The sequence below is a fragment of the Terrapene carolina genome, unplaced genomic scaffold (genome assembly GCF_002925995.2).
Source record: "Terrapene carolina triunguis isolate 2854851 unplaced genomic scaffold, T_m_triunguis-2.0 Scaffold85, whole genome shotgun sequence".
Classification (NCBI taxonomy): domain Eukaryota; kingdom Metazoa; phylum Chordata; order Testudines; family Emydidae; genus Terrapene; species Terrapene triunguis.
The window spans coordinates 52,707,720-52,723,339 of record NW_020664436.1 but is presented as its reverse complement, the minus strand read 5'-3'; the positions used below and the strand labels follow the sequence as shown (position 1 = coordinate 52,723,339).

The following is a 15,620-nucleotide window of genomic DNA, read 5'->3' as shown; positions in this document are numbered from 1 at the left end:
CGCCCCAAGCACAAGCTTGGTGGGCTGGTGCCTGGAGCCGGCCCTGGAAGTGGGTGGGGGCAGGGCCCAGGCTGTTTGGGGAGGCACAGCCTTCCTACCCGGCCATCCAATGTGGCCCTCGGGCCAAAAATTTTGCCCACCCCTGCTGTAGGGCATAATGGTGAATCCCAAAAGAAAGTCTGTAATAGCCATGGACAGAATCAAAAAGTTGGTTGGAGAGTGAAGCTGTTTGAAATAGGAGATTGAAATGATTAAGACAAGATTTCCAAAGACAGTGATGAAGATGACTCCAGTCATGAACAAATACATTGCACCTCGAACACCTGATGACCTGAACATTTCAGGACTAGATCCATTTTCAAATTCGGAGCAATCAATAAAGTTCTTGGTTGTATTAGGAGAAACCATAATCTTTTAGCTAATATGGTGAGACAATAATATTTGTATGTGACTTGTAATATTCGTAGCAATATAGCTCATATATTAGAATAAAACATACAGTTAGTTGACAGTAACTATTTAATGAGCTCAGCTGATGTAAAACAATATGATAAAATTAAACAAATTAAATAGTAAGCATTCAGGGAGGGAACGGAAGAGCAGTGAATTCAATATCATGTATTTTTCATCCCTATTTTATATTATTAGCTTTAATAAACTGATTAGTTATTTATTATTTGTATTACAGTAATGCCCTGAATCCCAAACAAGACCAGCTCCCTATGTGCTGTGTGAAGTGCTAACATAAAGGTCACCAGATTTTCACTGACAATATTAGATTAAAATATATCTTGTAATTTATCAGCCATTGGAAACATTCATGTTATAGGCTCTGTAATGGATGTAGTGGGCTAGTTGATTCTCTCCAGGCATTGTCTTCGAGCAGTCAGACAGTCCTCCTCAGCAGTCCCAGGAGTCATTTCAGATTTTGATCACGAATACAGAAATACAGTTTTATTTTGAAAATATGACCAAGTTTTCTCAGCACACTAAGGTTTTCCAGAGAAAACATATTCAGGAAATCAGGTGCATTTTATCTGTCACAAAGTCTTCAGTTGTCCTCAGTACAGAACTTTATAGTGGTTAGAGTGAAATAAATCAGAAAACTAGGATGAAAGTTGGTTAGTTGCATCATCTAAAGGATAAGAAAATAAGAATTCATGAGGTAGAAACAAGCTGATAACATTTTGTTGCATTGTTAGCTGTGACTACAATACTACCAACATTTAAGCATGTAGATAACTTAATCTATGTGAGTAGTCCCATCAAAGTCAGTGGGTCACCCACTATTCAAATAGTACCATTCACATTGGGCGAGGTTGGATGTGTTTAGGCATCTGCCTTTTTGGTAACAATAAAATTGTTGCTAATCATTAGAAGCAGCATTTTGCACATAGGCTGAGGAACCTTTGTCTGGACAACAGCATATTAAAAGCTACTAATACAGCTTGTGGTTTTTATTCTCATTACATATTTTAAACTGTGAACTATGAAGCAAAATTATTTTAAAAGTTGCTGGTGGTCTTTGCTGGTCCATCCTGATGTTTCAAGACAACTTCATGAACTATTTTTGTAAACCCGGGTCAGAGGGCAGCCAAGAGGTTGGGAGAACTTCAATCTATTTATTTTTACATTTATATTTATTGTGATACACCCAGACCAGTTGGGAGTAGCAGAGTAGCAGAAGGGAGATATACTGGCCACTGGATAAGTAGTTTTCTGTTCCCTGAGTGACCAGAGCAGGGGCTGCTCCAGGCTAATAGACCACCTGACTCCAATTAACCTGCTAGGAGTCAGGTGAGGCAGTTAAGCACCTGACTCTAATTAAGGCCCCTCTGATGCTATAAAAGGGCTCACTCCAGTCAAGCCAGGGGAGAGGAAGTGTGAGTAAGAGGAGTGCAAGAAGCTGAGAGTGAGTAGGCATACTGCTGGAGGAATGAGAAGTACAAGTGTTATCAGACATCAGGAGGAAGGTCCGGTGGTGAGGACAAAGAAGGCATTGGGAGGAGGCCATGGGGAAGTAGCCCAGGGAGTTGTAGGTGTTGAGCAATTGTACCAGGAGGCACTCTAAACAGCTGCAGTCCACAGGGCCCTGGGCTGGAATCCGGAGTAGAGGGTGGGCCCGGGTTCCCCCCATACCTCCCAACTCCTGATCAAACACAGGAGGAATTGACCTGGACTATAGCTTCTACCAGAGGGGAAGGTCTCTGGACTGTTTCCTGACCCACAGGGTGAATCTGTGAAGCAAGCAAATCTGCCAATAAGTGCAGGACCCACCAAGGTAGAGAAGGAACTTTGTCACATTATATAATCAGTTACTCTCTTCCCTGGGGGAACTTGACATCTGGGAAAGAACTGACTTTAATCTCATTTCCAACTGAATGAGGAAAGGATACTCAGTTTTAGCCTAGGCAGTGCAGAGAAGGGGCATCATAAATAAGCAGTAAAGGATATCAAGGATTTCTTTTGGGTTCACGATTCACCTTGAATGCCCTCTGTTTGTAACCCTTGGTATGGCAGCATGCACAGAGTAAGTAGGATATGCCATCTGCCCACATAGTTCATATTTTACCTTAATCTTTTGTCAATGCATGTTATTTCTGAATTGCAGACACTCAGGTCTGGGGAGAGCACACAAGGGGTAGATTCTATTTTCTCCCATGTAACAATGTCTCTAGGAGAAACTACTGACATCATTCTGCATTCCCTATTTGAAACTAGTGTTCTACATTAAAATAAGATCTAAAAGGAGAAGCTGATTTCACTTTCATGTCTAATACAACTTTTCATATAAAGCAGCATTTAGAGCCTGATCCTGCACCACTGAGCTCAATGGGATCCCTGCCATTACATGGCTGCCTGGGGGAGAGGGGGGGCAAGTGGGGCAATTTGCCCCAGGCCCTGCAGGGGCCCACACGAGAATATAGCATTCTATAGTATTGCAACTCTTTTTATGGAAGGGGCCCCTGAATCCTCTGGGCAGCCCTGTGCCATTAACTTCAATGAGAAAAGAAATAAACTCTTAGGCTCTGGTCCTGGAAGTGGCTCCATATGGGTAGACCCAGGAGCCCCAGTAGAGCCGCATAGAAATCGGTGGAGCTCAGCAGGGGTTGGAGGTCTGCCAGTGTAGACGATTATGATTTCAGTGAGTAGCTCACAGTCCTCTAATCTCTATTGCAGTAGTTCTTATTAAAAATAAAATGGAAATATAGGAAATATAAGAGTCTAGTCATGCATTTCACACACATCATTTTCCCGCCCCTTATCTGCCCATGTCCAGGGAAAGCCTTGATAGATCACAAGCTGGTTTTAAAACAACTTTCTTATTGTTCCCCTTGTGCAAAGGGTAATATTGAATTTTAAGGGCAGATTCGCTCAGAGTGACTGCCTGGAATTACTAATGGATACAACATGCTGTGCTTTTATGGCTTTACAAACAGATCTCAGGAGATTTGGAGCCAAATGGGGGAAAAACCCTAGAACTACTTGGCCTTTAGTAAGTAAATGAAGGAAAATCTCTTGGGGGTACTCATGTGCTCTCCCCAGATCTCAACATTGGTTTTTGCTTCCTTTGCCTCCTCCATTTTTTTTCTTTTACCTTCAGCAACTAAATGGCTCCAATCTTTTGATTAGAGGTGACTCTTAAGACAATACCATCATTTTGAAGCCATGATTTCTGTTAACGTAATTACTCCCTGCTCTGGCTTTAAAATTATGGTGATTTTTCTATGAAATGTAATTACTGTCTTCTGGTCACAGTGCACAACAGATCTGCGGCAAAGGCAACTACTAAACAAGATTTGCTCCTAAACAAAAATACACAATGTTTGAATTTTGGTGCATTTGTGGTTAGTCAGTTTATATACCTTTCTGATCATTTTGAATGGCAGGAGATATTTATCATCTTTTCCTTTGTTTCCTACAGTATTGACAGTATGTTATGTCCTGTTTCTTACTATCTGACAGAATATATCCAGAAACATTACCACTATGGAAATTTGACTCAGTAACAATTGTCCTTCATTCTTGTCCTATGCTCCAGTGTGTTGTATAAAAGTTAATAGCATGTTTCCAGTATTAGAACAGAAGACAGGTTGACAGGATTGCCTGAGTACTAATTCATACTCTTAACACTGACTTTTTCTGTACTTTGGCTAAATCACTTACCCTCTCTGCCTTAGGGGTTGTCTACACTTAAAACGTTGTAGCAACACAGCTGTAGCCCTTCAGTGAGGACACAACCTATGCCAACAGATGGGGTTCTCCCATTGGCATAGGTAATCCATCTCCCTGAGAGGTGATAGCTAGGTTGACAGGAGAATTCTCCCACCAACCTAATGCTGTCTACACTGGGGGTTAGGTCGGTTTAACTGCGTCACTCTGGGGTGTGGATTTTTCACATCCCTGAGCCATGTAATTATACTGATCTAATTTCCTAGTGTAGACCAGCCCTTAGTCTTCCCCCTCTGTAAAACAGGCATGTAAAACACTTACCTACATCACAAAAGGGTGTGAAGATTGAGGTATGATAGTGAACTGCTCTGCAGCTGAAACACGCTCTTTGCACTAAGTGCTAGGTACAAAGACACGCCTCTTTTTTTCTTTTAAAAATATTAAAGTGAATGTAATGCTAGAGATAATGAGGGTCAGATAAGAGCTCCTTAGAGTATGGGATCATGTATATCTGCATAATGTAGGACAAATCCTGTATTATTTAACCAAACAGGCTCAGATTCCCAAACGTATTTAGGCTCCTAACTTCTACTGAAATCAACTGACGTTAGGAACCAAAAATACCTCTGAGGATCTAGATATCAGTTAATGGTGAATGCTATAGGAGCACCCACAGGGAAAAATTAGTGGGTGGTAACCAAGCTCCCCTCACCCCCCACCTCTGTCTCCTCCTCCTCCTCCTTTCCCTCCCCTCAGTGCGCCCCGTCCCCACTCCTCCGCCTACCTCCCAGTGCTTCCTGCCCAGCATGGTCCGGGAGGGGGGAGGAGTGGGAACGTGGTGTGCTCAGCGGAGGAGGCAGGGAAGAGGCAGGGCAGGGGCGAGGATTTGGGGAAGGAGTTGGAATGGGGAAGGGAGGAGGGCGGAGCTGGGGCGGGGACTTTGGGAAAGGGGTTGGAATGGGGGCGAGGCAGGGGTGGGAAGAGGCAGGGTAGGGGTGGGGCCTCATGGAAGGGGTGGAGTGGGGCGGGGCTGGGGGCAGAGTGGGGGGGTCGACCACCCATGGGAAAGTCAGTGCCTATGGTGAATGCATGAAACTGGAGACACAATTTATCCCTACAGTATGTTTCCCTACACTGTTCTTGCCAATCAACTTCAATCCTGACTTGTTGCATTCTTTGATGTCCTCATCCCAGGCTTAAGTCTTTGTGATGAATAGTGCCAAGCCATGGGTTTTTTGCAGTCTTCCCAAAGGTGGGTGTGATGGGTTGGACCCCCCTATCGGGGTGCCACCAGATGTGCTGGGGTCCCACTGAGCCTGTCAGTCCTACCAGCCTAGGTTTCCCTTGCACTGGGTTGCTGTGCCAGGCTGTCAAGCCCCTTTCCAGCACACACCCAGGCAAGGCCACAACCAGCTGCAGACAGACTGAAATCAGCTCTGTGTAGGAGGATTCAGCTAGTGGAATGGCTAGCACTCCAGTGCACACACCATCTGGAGTGTAAACCCCCAAATAATATTGTATTGTGCTGTATAGAGAGATCTGTACAAGGCAAGCTCATAAAAATCGCCTCTTCCCTCAATGTGGAGGGAGAGATGCACAGCTTTTTGCCCCCTTAGATATGAATTGCACAAACTGGGTTTTGAAATAAACAAGAAATAAGTTTATTAACTACAAAACTTAAATTTTAAGTGATAAGGGTTAGCAAACAGAACAAAGCAGATTATTGAGCAAATAAAACAAAACACACAACCTAATCTTAATTCACTAAAGAAACAGGTTACAAAACGTAATTTCTCACCCAAAATGGTGTTTTAGGCAGGTTGCAGAGTTTCTGCAGCTTAGAGTTCCAGTTATTTCTCTTTACAGACTAGACCCCTGTCTCAGCCTGGACTCGGCCCTTGCCTTTCCCCAGCTTAGTTCCTTTGCCTCTTCAGGTGCTTTAAGCAGTCTTTCTTCTTGGGCAGGGAGGCAATGGAGAAAAGCCCTGATTGACTTACTTCCTAGCCTTAAGTAGGATTTACATAAGGTGGCAATCCTTTGTTTCCAGTGGAAAAATACCAGCAGTGTCCAAGGTGGTACTTCATACCAGGTGACATCAAAGCAACATCCCAGGCAGCTCCTCAAGAAGGTGGGAGATTAATATCTTCAAAGTTCTATTGTCCTTCTTAAATGGCTCATTCAGGCTGATTGCCTACTGTCTGAGCGTTCCCCCAAGTACACACGCAGTTGTAATTGTTATATAGTCAATATTCCTAACTTCAGATACAGAAATGATACATACAAATTGGATAAACATATTTCGTAGATCTTAACATTTTCAATGATACCTCACATGACCGATCTTACATAAAACATATCTTAGATATGCCATATTTATATCATAATATTTCTATGAAGAATGTGGGGTGTAATGTCACAGTGGGTAATCAAGGTCATTTTAAATTAGGGTATCAATATACTTCCCTTTTAAAAGGTTGGATAGATCATGTCTTTATCAGTTTTCCAGAGATAGAGATTTACAAAAAAATAGAAAAGATTATAAATATCATACAATTATAAATTATAGAATATATAAATTATAGATTATATAAATATAGATTATTTAAATGTATATTATATCATTTATAAATTATGAATTATAGATTATAAATACGGTTATAAATATTGTAGCAAATCATAGGATTTGCTACAATATACTTCCCTTTTAAAAAGTTGGCTAGATCATGAATTTCTCTGTTTTCCAGAGATACAGAGGTTTACAAAAAACATAGAAAAGATTATAAATACCAGGCTAAGGGACAGATTTAGGAGCCTAAAGATGCAGGTGGCCACATGCATGACCTTGGATAAATCGTTTAATCTACTCCATGCTTCAATTTCCCCATTTGTAAATAGCGTTTACTTACCTCACTGGTGTGTTGAGGATAAATCCACTAATGATTGTAAAGAGACAAAATAGTATAATGATGAAAACCACACAAGTAGATAGACTCAAAAGCCTCATTATCCTGGTGCATAGTTAATCAAAGCTCTTATCTTTTTCCACTTCTAGAATCAGGTTTTAAAACTTTCTCAATCAGCAGCTTAAAGCACAATGAAATATATAATATTAACACCATTGTACTGGTGTCTTCACAATGGCTACATTATCCTTGTATTTAATTTGTCACTGGAGTGTGCTTTGTCACATTACACCTTTGTGAGGATGAGTCAAGCATTACATAGTAATGCTATGTGAAATATTTGCCTACAGCCTTGAACCTATGGCAGATCAGGGTGGGTGTAGAGTCTAAGGTACTACATATAAACCAACTTTTGGCAAACTTTGCTAATAGTACTTACATGGATGTATTCTTTCTTCGTCCATTTCCCTGTGTATCCTTTCCATGTCTCCTGCCCAAGATCTCTCCTCCTGACTGTTTTAAATTATATTGTGCTATAGCACTTTTAATCGGCAGATAGCAATACTCTTTACAAAGGAGGTCAGTATCATTATCCTCATTTTACAGTTGGGGAAACTGGTGCAGAGAGGCGATGGCCTGAATCCAAAAAGGAATTTAGGCATTTCAATGCCTAACTTCTAGGTGTCTTGAAAATCAGTGGAACAACAATGGGAGCCACAAAGTCAGAATTAGGTGCCTAGGCTGCCTATACAGTACCTGGGGAAAGACAGGGGCCAAAGAATGGGATCCACAAAATCCAAAACTAGATAGTGGAAGATGCCAATGAGAGGCATGTGTCCTAAGCCACACCCCTCACACAATATTTGGCACCTAAATCCAGCCTGCAGGAAGGTACCTATTGCTGCTTGTGACCCACAGCGAGGAACCCCTTTCCCAGAGCACTTTAGACACCTAAGCCATTTCTTGCAAGAACTCCACAGAAAATGGCTGGGGGAGGGGGGAGAGGAAGAGAAGAAGGCCCGGTGGTGGCAGCATGAGCATCTAGATTATGGTATGTTCTGATGTGGGTCTTGCTCAGTCTCTCTTGTTGAAGCCATTCCTCTTTTATTAAATGTTAGTTGGGCTAGAGACAGAGTGATAATCACTCTGCAATCCAGTGCTTAGGGCACCCACCTGTTCAAATCCCTTCTCCTCATTAGACAGAAGGGGGAATTGTACCAGGATCTCCCACATACTGGTGAATACCCTAATCACTGGGCTAAAGGCTATAAGGGAGTTTACCACCTCTTCCCCTCACAGCCAATTTCTGTGGTGATAGATGTGCTCTGAGCATGCCTAATGAATTGGGCCCCATGGAGAAAATAGACATTGCACCATCTCTCTTCATCTGCTTTGAGGATCACACTGGGGCTTAGTCATAAGACAGGCATCTGGATGCCTGCCTGTGGCAGCAGTACTCATGCTCAGAGGTACGTGCCTAGGGGACCTTTTATAGCAAAAACGTTGGTGCTGAGTGAGTTTAGGCAGCTAGCAGGATAGGTGGCAGCCAAGCAGGGTTATGTGGATCACAATGATACCTAAAACTGGAAATGAGGTGATTAAATCCCTTTGTGGATCTGTCTGGGCCAAAGTGACTCGCCCAAGGTCACGCAGTAGGCAGTGGCATAGCTGCAAATGGAACTCAAGTGTCCTGAGTCCCCAGCTAATGCTTTATCTGTTAGACCTTGCTGCCTGCCCTGAAGATCATTGTTATTACTACTGCATGGTATTTTACAGAAGTGTACCAAAGAGACCCCTGCCCAAGCCAGCCTCCAGTTTAAACAAGCAAAATACAGAAAACCAGAGTGGGAAAGAAGCAATATACAAGGAAGGAGAATTAATAGTTGTGTTTAGAGTGCTTCTTATGAGTTCCTAAGACTATTCTGTTCTGTTTTATTGAACTTCTCTCAAACTTTCTCTTTTTTCTAAAAAAAAAAAAAAAAAAAAAAATCTTGTGCTGTGAGCTGTATTAAAGTATTGAAATGAGGCTTATTAGAGATAATCAAAAATGTTCAGTTAAAGTTTTTTTAACAAAAAGCCATTTTTGACTACATGAACATTTTCATGAAAATGTTTATATTTGAAATGTTGTTGGAACTAAAATTTTCATTTTGATTGAAAAACATTATTGTGTTGGGGTGGTGGTGGGTTTTTTGTTTTGTTTTGTTTCCCCTTCTTTCTGTCCCTCCCTCTACCTGCTCCAGTCAAATAAAGGGGAAGTGAGAGAAAAAGGAAAAAAAACAAACATGAAAACCATTTTAAAATGAAATTGAAACAAACCAAATTTTTAAATTGAATCAAAATGAAAGAAAAGTATTGCAATGCAATAAAAATGGTTTAATTTCTTTCAAAATGATGCGAGACAAGAGGGAAAGAATTTAGGTTGGTTAGGAGATTAAAGGGGGTGGAGTCAAGGGGACTAGCTGAGAGGTTCAGGATAGTGGGACCATGGGAGACCTCCACACCAGACAAGAGAGAAGGAGAAGGAAGCCACAGAGGTGGGAAGGGACTGGGAGGTGAGGAAGATGGACATATCACACACTTGCAAAATCCTGAGCAGAGAGGGAGAAGTGCAGTCACTGCCTCCCACTGTGCGTTATTGTGGGACCCAGACACTCTGCCTATCATTTAAAATGAAGATTATGAAATTCATTGCTTTTTTTCTTTTACCATCATCTTAATTTCAGAACTTAAAAAAACAGTGAAATGCGTGTACTGATTACACTGCATGTTTCAGTAGACTACATGGGTGAAATCCTTTTGAAGTCAATGGAAAAATTCCCCATATTTCCCCAGAATTTCACCCCATATTTCCTACTATAGCTCCCAGCTGTACACTTGTATGGCATGTTAGACTAGAATGTAGATAGCTCACTTACTGAAGAAACAAAAGGAAAGAATAGAAATTAAGGGGATGAAGTCTGAGACAAGTACTATAAAGAGAAAATTGAATTACAATGCTGTACTAGAATTACAATAATAAAAGCGAGACAAGGTGGATGAGGTTACATCTTTTATTGGCTCAACTTCCGGTGGTGGAAAAGACAAGTTTTTAAACTCCACAGAGTTCTTCGACTCTGTGAGGCTTGAAAGCTTCTCCCTTCCACCAACAGAAGTTGGTCCAATAAAAGATATTACCTCACCCACCTTGTCTCTCTCATTTCCTGGGACTAATATGGCTACTACACACTGCAAACAATAATAAAAGACAAATACAGTTTGTAGTGGTTAAAATATTCTTTATATTTTGTCCACATCTACTCAATTGCTTGTTTGGGCCTGGATCCTGTGTGCTGACTTGTGGAGGTGGAGTCCTGTGCCTGTATGGAGCTCTATTGACTTCAGTAGTGTGACGGGGTAGACTCACCACTGCAGTGCCTCCTGCTGGCTGTTCTGGGGATTAGCTCTGTTCGCCAGTGCGCCTTCTTCTGGTGATGTCTTGCTGCCATCAATTCTGCTCCTGGACCCAGGTCACTCCCAGGACTGCGGCGTCCTCTTCATGAAACAGCCCTCCGACTGTGCTGCACTCTGTGCTTCCCCCTTTCCAGGGGACAGTATCGCAGTTTGCTGTCCAGCCACTTCTCTCAGTGGCTACTGCAGCCAATTGTCTGCTACTTCCTCAGTGGCAGGGAGAGACACAGGCCTGCCCACTACCCCAGGTCCTGGCCCAGGGACCCTGGAGATGGCCACCACTTGCTACGTCTCCTCCCACTCCTCAATAGATTTCCCTGGGCCACTTCCCTGTGGCCCTAGCACCCAAGGCCATCCTTACCCATACACAAAGTATGCAGCCACAAAGTTGGGTCACCAAATTTCCTGATGCCCTGTACAGCTGCATGCTGCTCCAGCCCCTGCCCCGCCTCTTCCCCATGGCCCCCACCCCAGCCCTACCTTTTCTCCACCCCAGCCCCACCTCTTCCTGCCCCTGCTCTGCCCCAGCCCCGCCCCCACTCCCCTGAGGACTGAAGCAGAGCCGAGCTTGCACTCACCGGTGACAGGAAGTGCAGCGACCCGGCCCCAGCCGCACCGCTTGTGAACGGTTCCCCCCTTGCCCCCAAGCCCACCCCCCCCCCCCACAGAGGCCTGCCCCCACAGGGGGGCTGCGTAGGGCCTCAGAATAGCTAGGGATGGCCCTGCTAGCACCCTCTTTGTGCTGGCCTCAGCCTGCAGATCCTTCCAGCCTGCCAGGAGCTGCCTTTAAGCTCCCTGGGTCTCTGCCTGCAGCACTGCTCTGCCCAGGGTGCTTGCTGCCTTCAGCCTGCAAGACAGCCAGTCCTCCTCAAGCTCCAGGGAGTGACTGAAGCTGCTCTGCAGCCCTTCCTATATGGGCCAGCCTGGCCCTGATTGGCTGCTCCACACAGCCTCTCTCTAATTGGCTGCCTCCTGCGCAGCCTCCCTAAGGCTCTATTAATCATAAGTAGGGCTTTTGTTTTGGTAAGTCAGGTGATAGCTCTTCGTTACCAAGTCCACATCTATAAATCTGTTTCATGTAGAACTTAACATGAAATTTTCACCTTGTGCCAGCTTTGCTTAATCCATTCTTTTGTTGAAGGTGTTGCTCTGCTTCATCATTTTCTGGTTGCAAATGTTCATTTAGATTGATAATCCTTTGCAAATATATATATACATACACACACACCTCTACCCCGATATAACGCGACCTGATATAACACAAATTCTGATATAACGCGGTAAAGCAGTGCTCCGGGGCGGGGCTGTGCACTCCGGTGGATCAAAGCAATTTCGATAGAACGCGGTTTCACCTATAACGCGGTAAGATTTTTTGGCTCCCGAGGACAGCGTTATATCGAGGTAGAGGTGTATATATTACTGAATTATGAGAGACAGGTACTGACATTTTCTGTTAAGAGCTTACTTAAACATAATCCTTCACTCTGTATTGCCACTCATACTGTTGGGAGATAATCAGTGAAAACTATTAGATGATAGCATTCTGTAATAATAATTATGAAAGATGAATAAGACATCTTTAATTTTACACTATAATATTCAACAAAACAATGCCCCCTTTTTAACTGAAAATCACCACTGGATTCATTTGTTATAACCAGACACATTATTGATTTTCAGGAAACAGACTAGCTGTATAGAAGCGTGTCTGGAATATTTTACCTAATATGTATCTCAGTGCTTTTCGAAACCATGGGTAGAAAAAACCATATATTAATGGATTACAGGTAGAATTAAAATAGCCACACCATGTTAAGGCATCAAACAACAGTGCAGGAGAAGAGAAATTTAAAAATGGGTCAATTAAAACTGTGAAGAAACATGGAAACCAGCATATTAGGAACACCCCCATGACTATACTCAGTGTCTTAGCAGCCTTCCTGTCTTTATTCTTGGAAAGTTGATTTGGCTTTTCGTGATTTGCATTTTCAGGCATGCTGCTCATAAGACGTGCATGCTTTTTGGATACTAAAAATTTTTTGACATAAATTCCTAGCATAATACAGCCAGGAGTAAAGAAGCCAACTGTGAACAAAACTGTTCCCCATAATTTATTAACTATAACTAGACAGGAACGAGAGCATGCATCTAAAATCTGATAGCCCTCTATTCCAGAAGCATATGCTTCCGAGAAAGACACCCCTAAAGCAAAAGCAGCTGGTACTGACCAACAAACTGCTAGCATTCGCTTTATCACAGAGATGGTTACTTTGCTAGAATAATGCAGTGGGTAACAGATAGCATAAAAGCGATCAAGAGCAATGGAACAAAGATGGAAGATAGAAGTTACACAGAGCATCAAATCAAAACTATAGTGGACTTTGCAGAACGTGAGCCCAAAATACCAGCAGTTCTCCACAGATCTGACCATACTGTAGGGCATAACGGTGAGTCCCAGAAGAAAGTCTGTGACAGCCATGGAGAGGATCAGGAAGTTGGTTGGAGAGCGAAGCTGTTTGAAATAGGAGACACAAATGATTATGGCTAGATTCCCAAAGATGGTGAAGAAGATGGCTCCAGTCATGAACAAATACATTGCACCTCGAATACCTGATGATCTGAACGTTCCAGGACAAGATCCATTTCCAAATTCAAAGCAATTAATCCAGTGCTTGGAGATATTAGGAAAAGCCATAATCCGTTATCAGATATTTTCCTATTAAGATAGACAATGTTAATAATAAATAAAATAATAATAAATTAATGGAGATATCCTATCTCCTATAACTGGAAGGGACCTTGAAAGGTCATCAAGTCTAGCCCCCTGCCTTCACTAGCAGGACCAAGTACTGATTTTGCCCCGATCCTTAAGTGGCCCCCTCAAGGATTGGGTTTAGCAGGCCAATGCTCAAACCACTGAGCTATCCCTCCCCCCTAATGTTTTTATGTGCAGTTTTAATGTTCGGGCGTTTTCAATGGACTACAACTCCTAACATAGAATACAATGTAAAGTTAATTGGAAGTAACCATTAAACATTGTTTAAAGTTATCAGATGAAATCCTGGTCCCATGGAAGTGAAAGACAAAACTCTTATTGATTTCAGTAGGGCCAGGTTTTCATCCATCATTTCTGTGATAGATGCTGAAGTAATTTACATGGGTTGACACTGGAAATGATGATGAATATTTACAAAAATGTTTTTAAATAAAAATGTTAAAAGTACATACTTTTTTCACATCATTAATTTGACTATTAGTATCGCATTTCTTTTCTGCAATCTATTACTTAAGTTCCACATTTTAAAAAGCTATTTATTTTCTACAGATGTCAAAATCAGCTCTTTTAACTAATGCCAAACATTCAAAAGGGAGGCGGGGAAGCAAAGAATTACAGTTATTATTGTGGGGTGGGGAGAGGGTTTGCGCTTGGTCTGGAATTTTGACTTCTACTTAGCTGGGTCTCCAATTTTTTCATTCTATGGGCCACTTTGTAAAATGAATTCTCCCACATGGACTATTTCTTCTGTTTACCTCCTACTGCATGGAACTGATCACTGCTTTTCCACAAACCACAGTTTGAGAGCTGCTATTTTTAACAAATTGACTACTTCAGAGGAAGCCTGTTCAGTAAGGGGAGTTTTGTGCCCAGCTCGCACTTCCCTGGAGTCCTTTGAGAAGTCAGGTAATGAGTTACACTCCACAAACACTGATCTTACAAGTGTCACAAATTCAAAACTCCACTCTCTGCCTTTTAGCCACTCCTGCTGGTGCTAAGCTCACATGCTATGGATGATAAAGTACCCACCAGGAACATTTGTAACTAAAATTGGTTGTAAAAACAAGAAAGCATATGACAACAAATATCCCTACCTTTATTTTCTCCTCAAATACACCAGTTTTGCACTGTTGTAACACTACTGATTGAAATGGAGTTACTCTTCATTTACACCATTATAAGTGAGAGGCGAATCAAACCCTGTGTACTAGCCATTTCAGAACATTACTTCGAACAAAATGTATATAACAAGCTAACAATAAAGTCTGTATTCTCTCTTATTTGTACTATTTGTAAGCTTTCAGTTTTAGCCCTGAAGAAATCTGAAGGCTGTCAACCAAGTGAATGCCGAGGAGGATGTAAATACAATATCTGTCCACCATCTGCAAAGGGTTATTATTTTAATATCATATCAATCCTTTTTTCTAAAAACATGGCATGTTATTTTCTGCACTGCAGATTCTTGCTTATGCAGCAAGAGACGGCAAATTCTATTTTCTTCCCTGTTAGGGTCTGATCCCATTCCCATGGAAGTGAATGAAAAACTCCCACTGATTTCAACAAGAGGTGGATCAAGCCCTTAGTTTCTTTGTGAAAACACAGCCTCACCACTTTCTCCCCTTCTGCATACTCTGCTAGAGATCATCCTATATTATATAAAAAATAAAAGCAGAGAGAGATACCATATCTATGCCAAGTCAGCCTATATGTAAAGAAACATGTGATGTGGGGAACAGCTCAGCCCCATTGTTTCTGTCCCAACAGATATTGTCTTAAAAGTAAGAAAAGATAAACACACAAGCAACACAAGATTAAAAAAAAATTACTATAGATTCATGCTTCTTTATCCTGCCCCTACCTGCATCAGGCTAGATAACATCATCAATATATTCTTGAAGGTTTATTTTTTGATTCTTGTCCAGCTTATGTGAAATATTAATGTTGAATTTGAAGGGTAGAGCCCGTTGGTGTCTTTGCCCAGAATAACCAGGAAATGCATGTTACTGCACTTTTATGACATTACAGTCAGGTCTCAAGAGAATTTAAGCCAAAAGAATCATTAGGGGGTTGCTGCTACAAGAGATAAATGAAGCCAGGTCCCCTGAAGGGATTGTTCTGTCCTCCATAACAGGATCCATATCTGTGCCTGCTTCATCTGCACTGACACACTCACCTGTGAGAGCTGTTCTGGTGATTTGGAATGGATGAAAGCCAGCATGGAAGGGGCTTCCTTCTTTCCTTCTAGAAAGGAGATGGAGGAAAAGTTGAGGTGTCAGGAGTAGATGGCACAATCTCTTCCTATTGTAGTGGATAATACA

At 42.1% G+C, this 15,620-nt stretch overlaps 1 protein-coding gene and 1 pseudogene across 1 annotated transcript; both read right to left on the bottom strand.

Moving 5' to 3' along the window:
- The window catches only part of LOC112111996, a 1,827-nt pseudogene extending 1,458 nt beyond the window's left edge, over window positions 1-369 (bottom strand).
- Window positions 370-12,192: 11,823 nt separating this feature from the next.
- On the bottom strand, window positions 12,193-13,182 carry LOC112112098 (trace amine-associated receptor 2-like). Its single transcript, XM_024207845.2, has one exon. It carries the CDS (start codon window positions 13,120-13,122, stop codon window positions 12,193-12,195), a length of 930 nt encoding a protein of 309 aa, XP_024063613.2. The 5' UTR covers window positions 13,123-13,182.
- Between the last annotated feature and the right edge of the window lie 2,438 nt (window positions 13,183-15,620).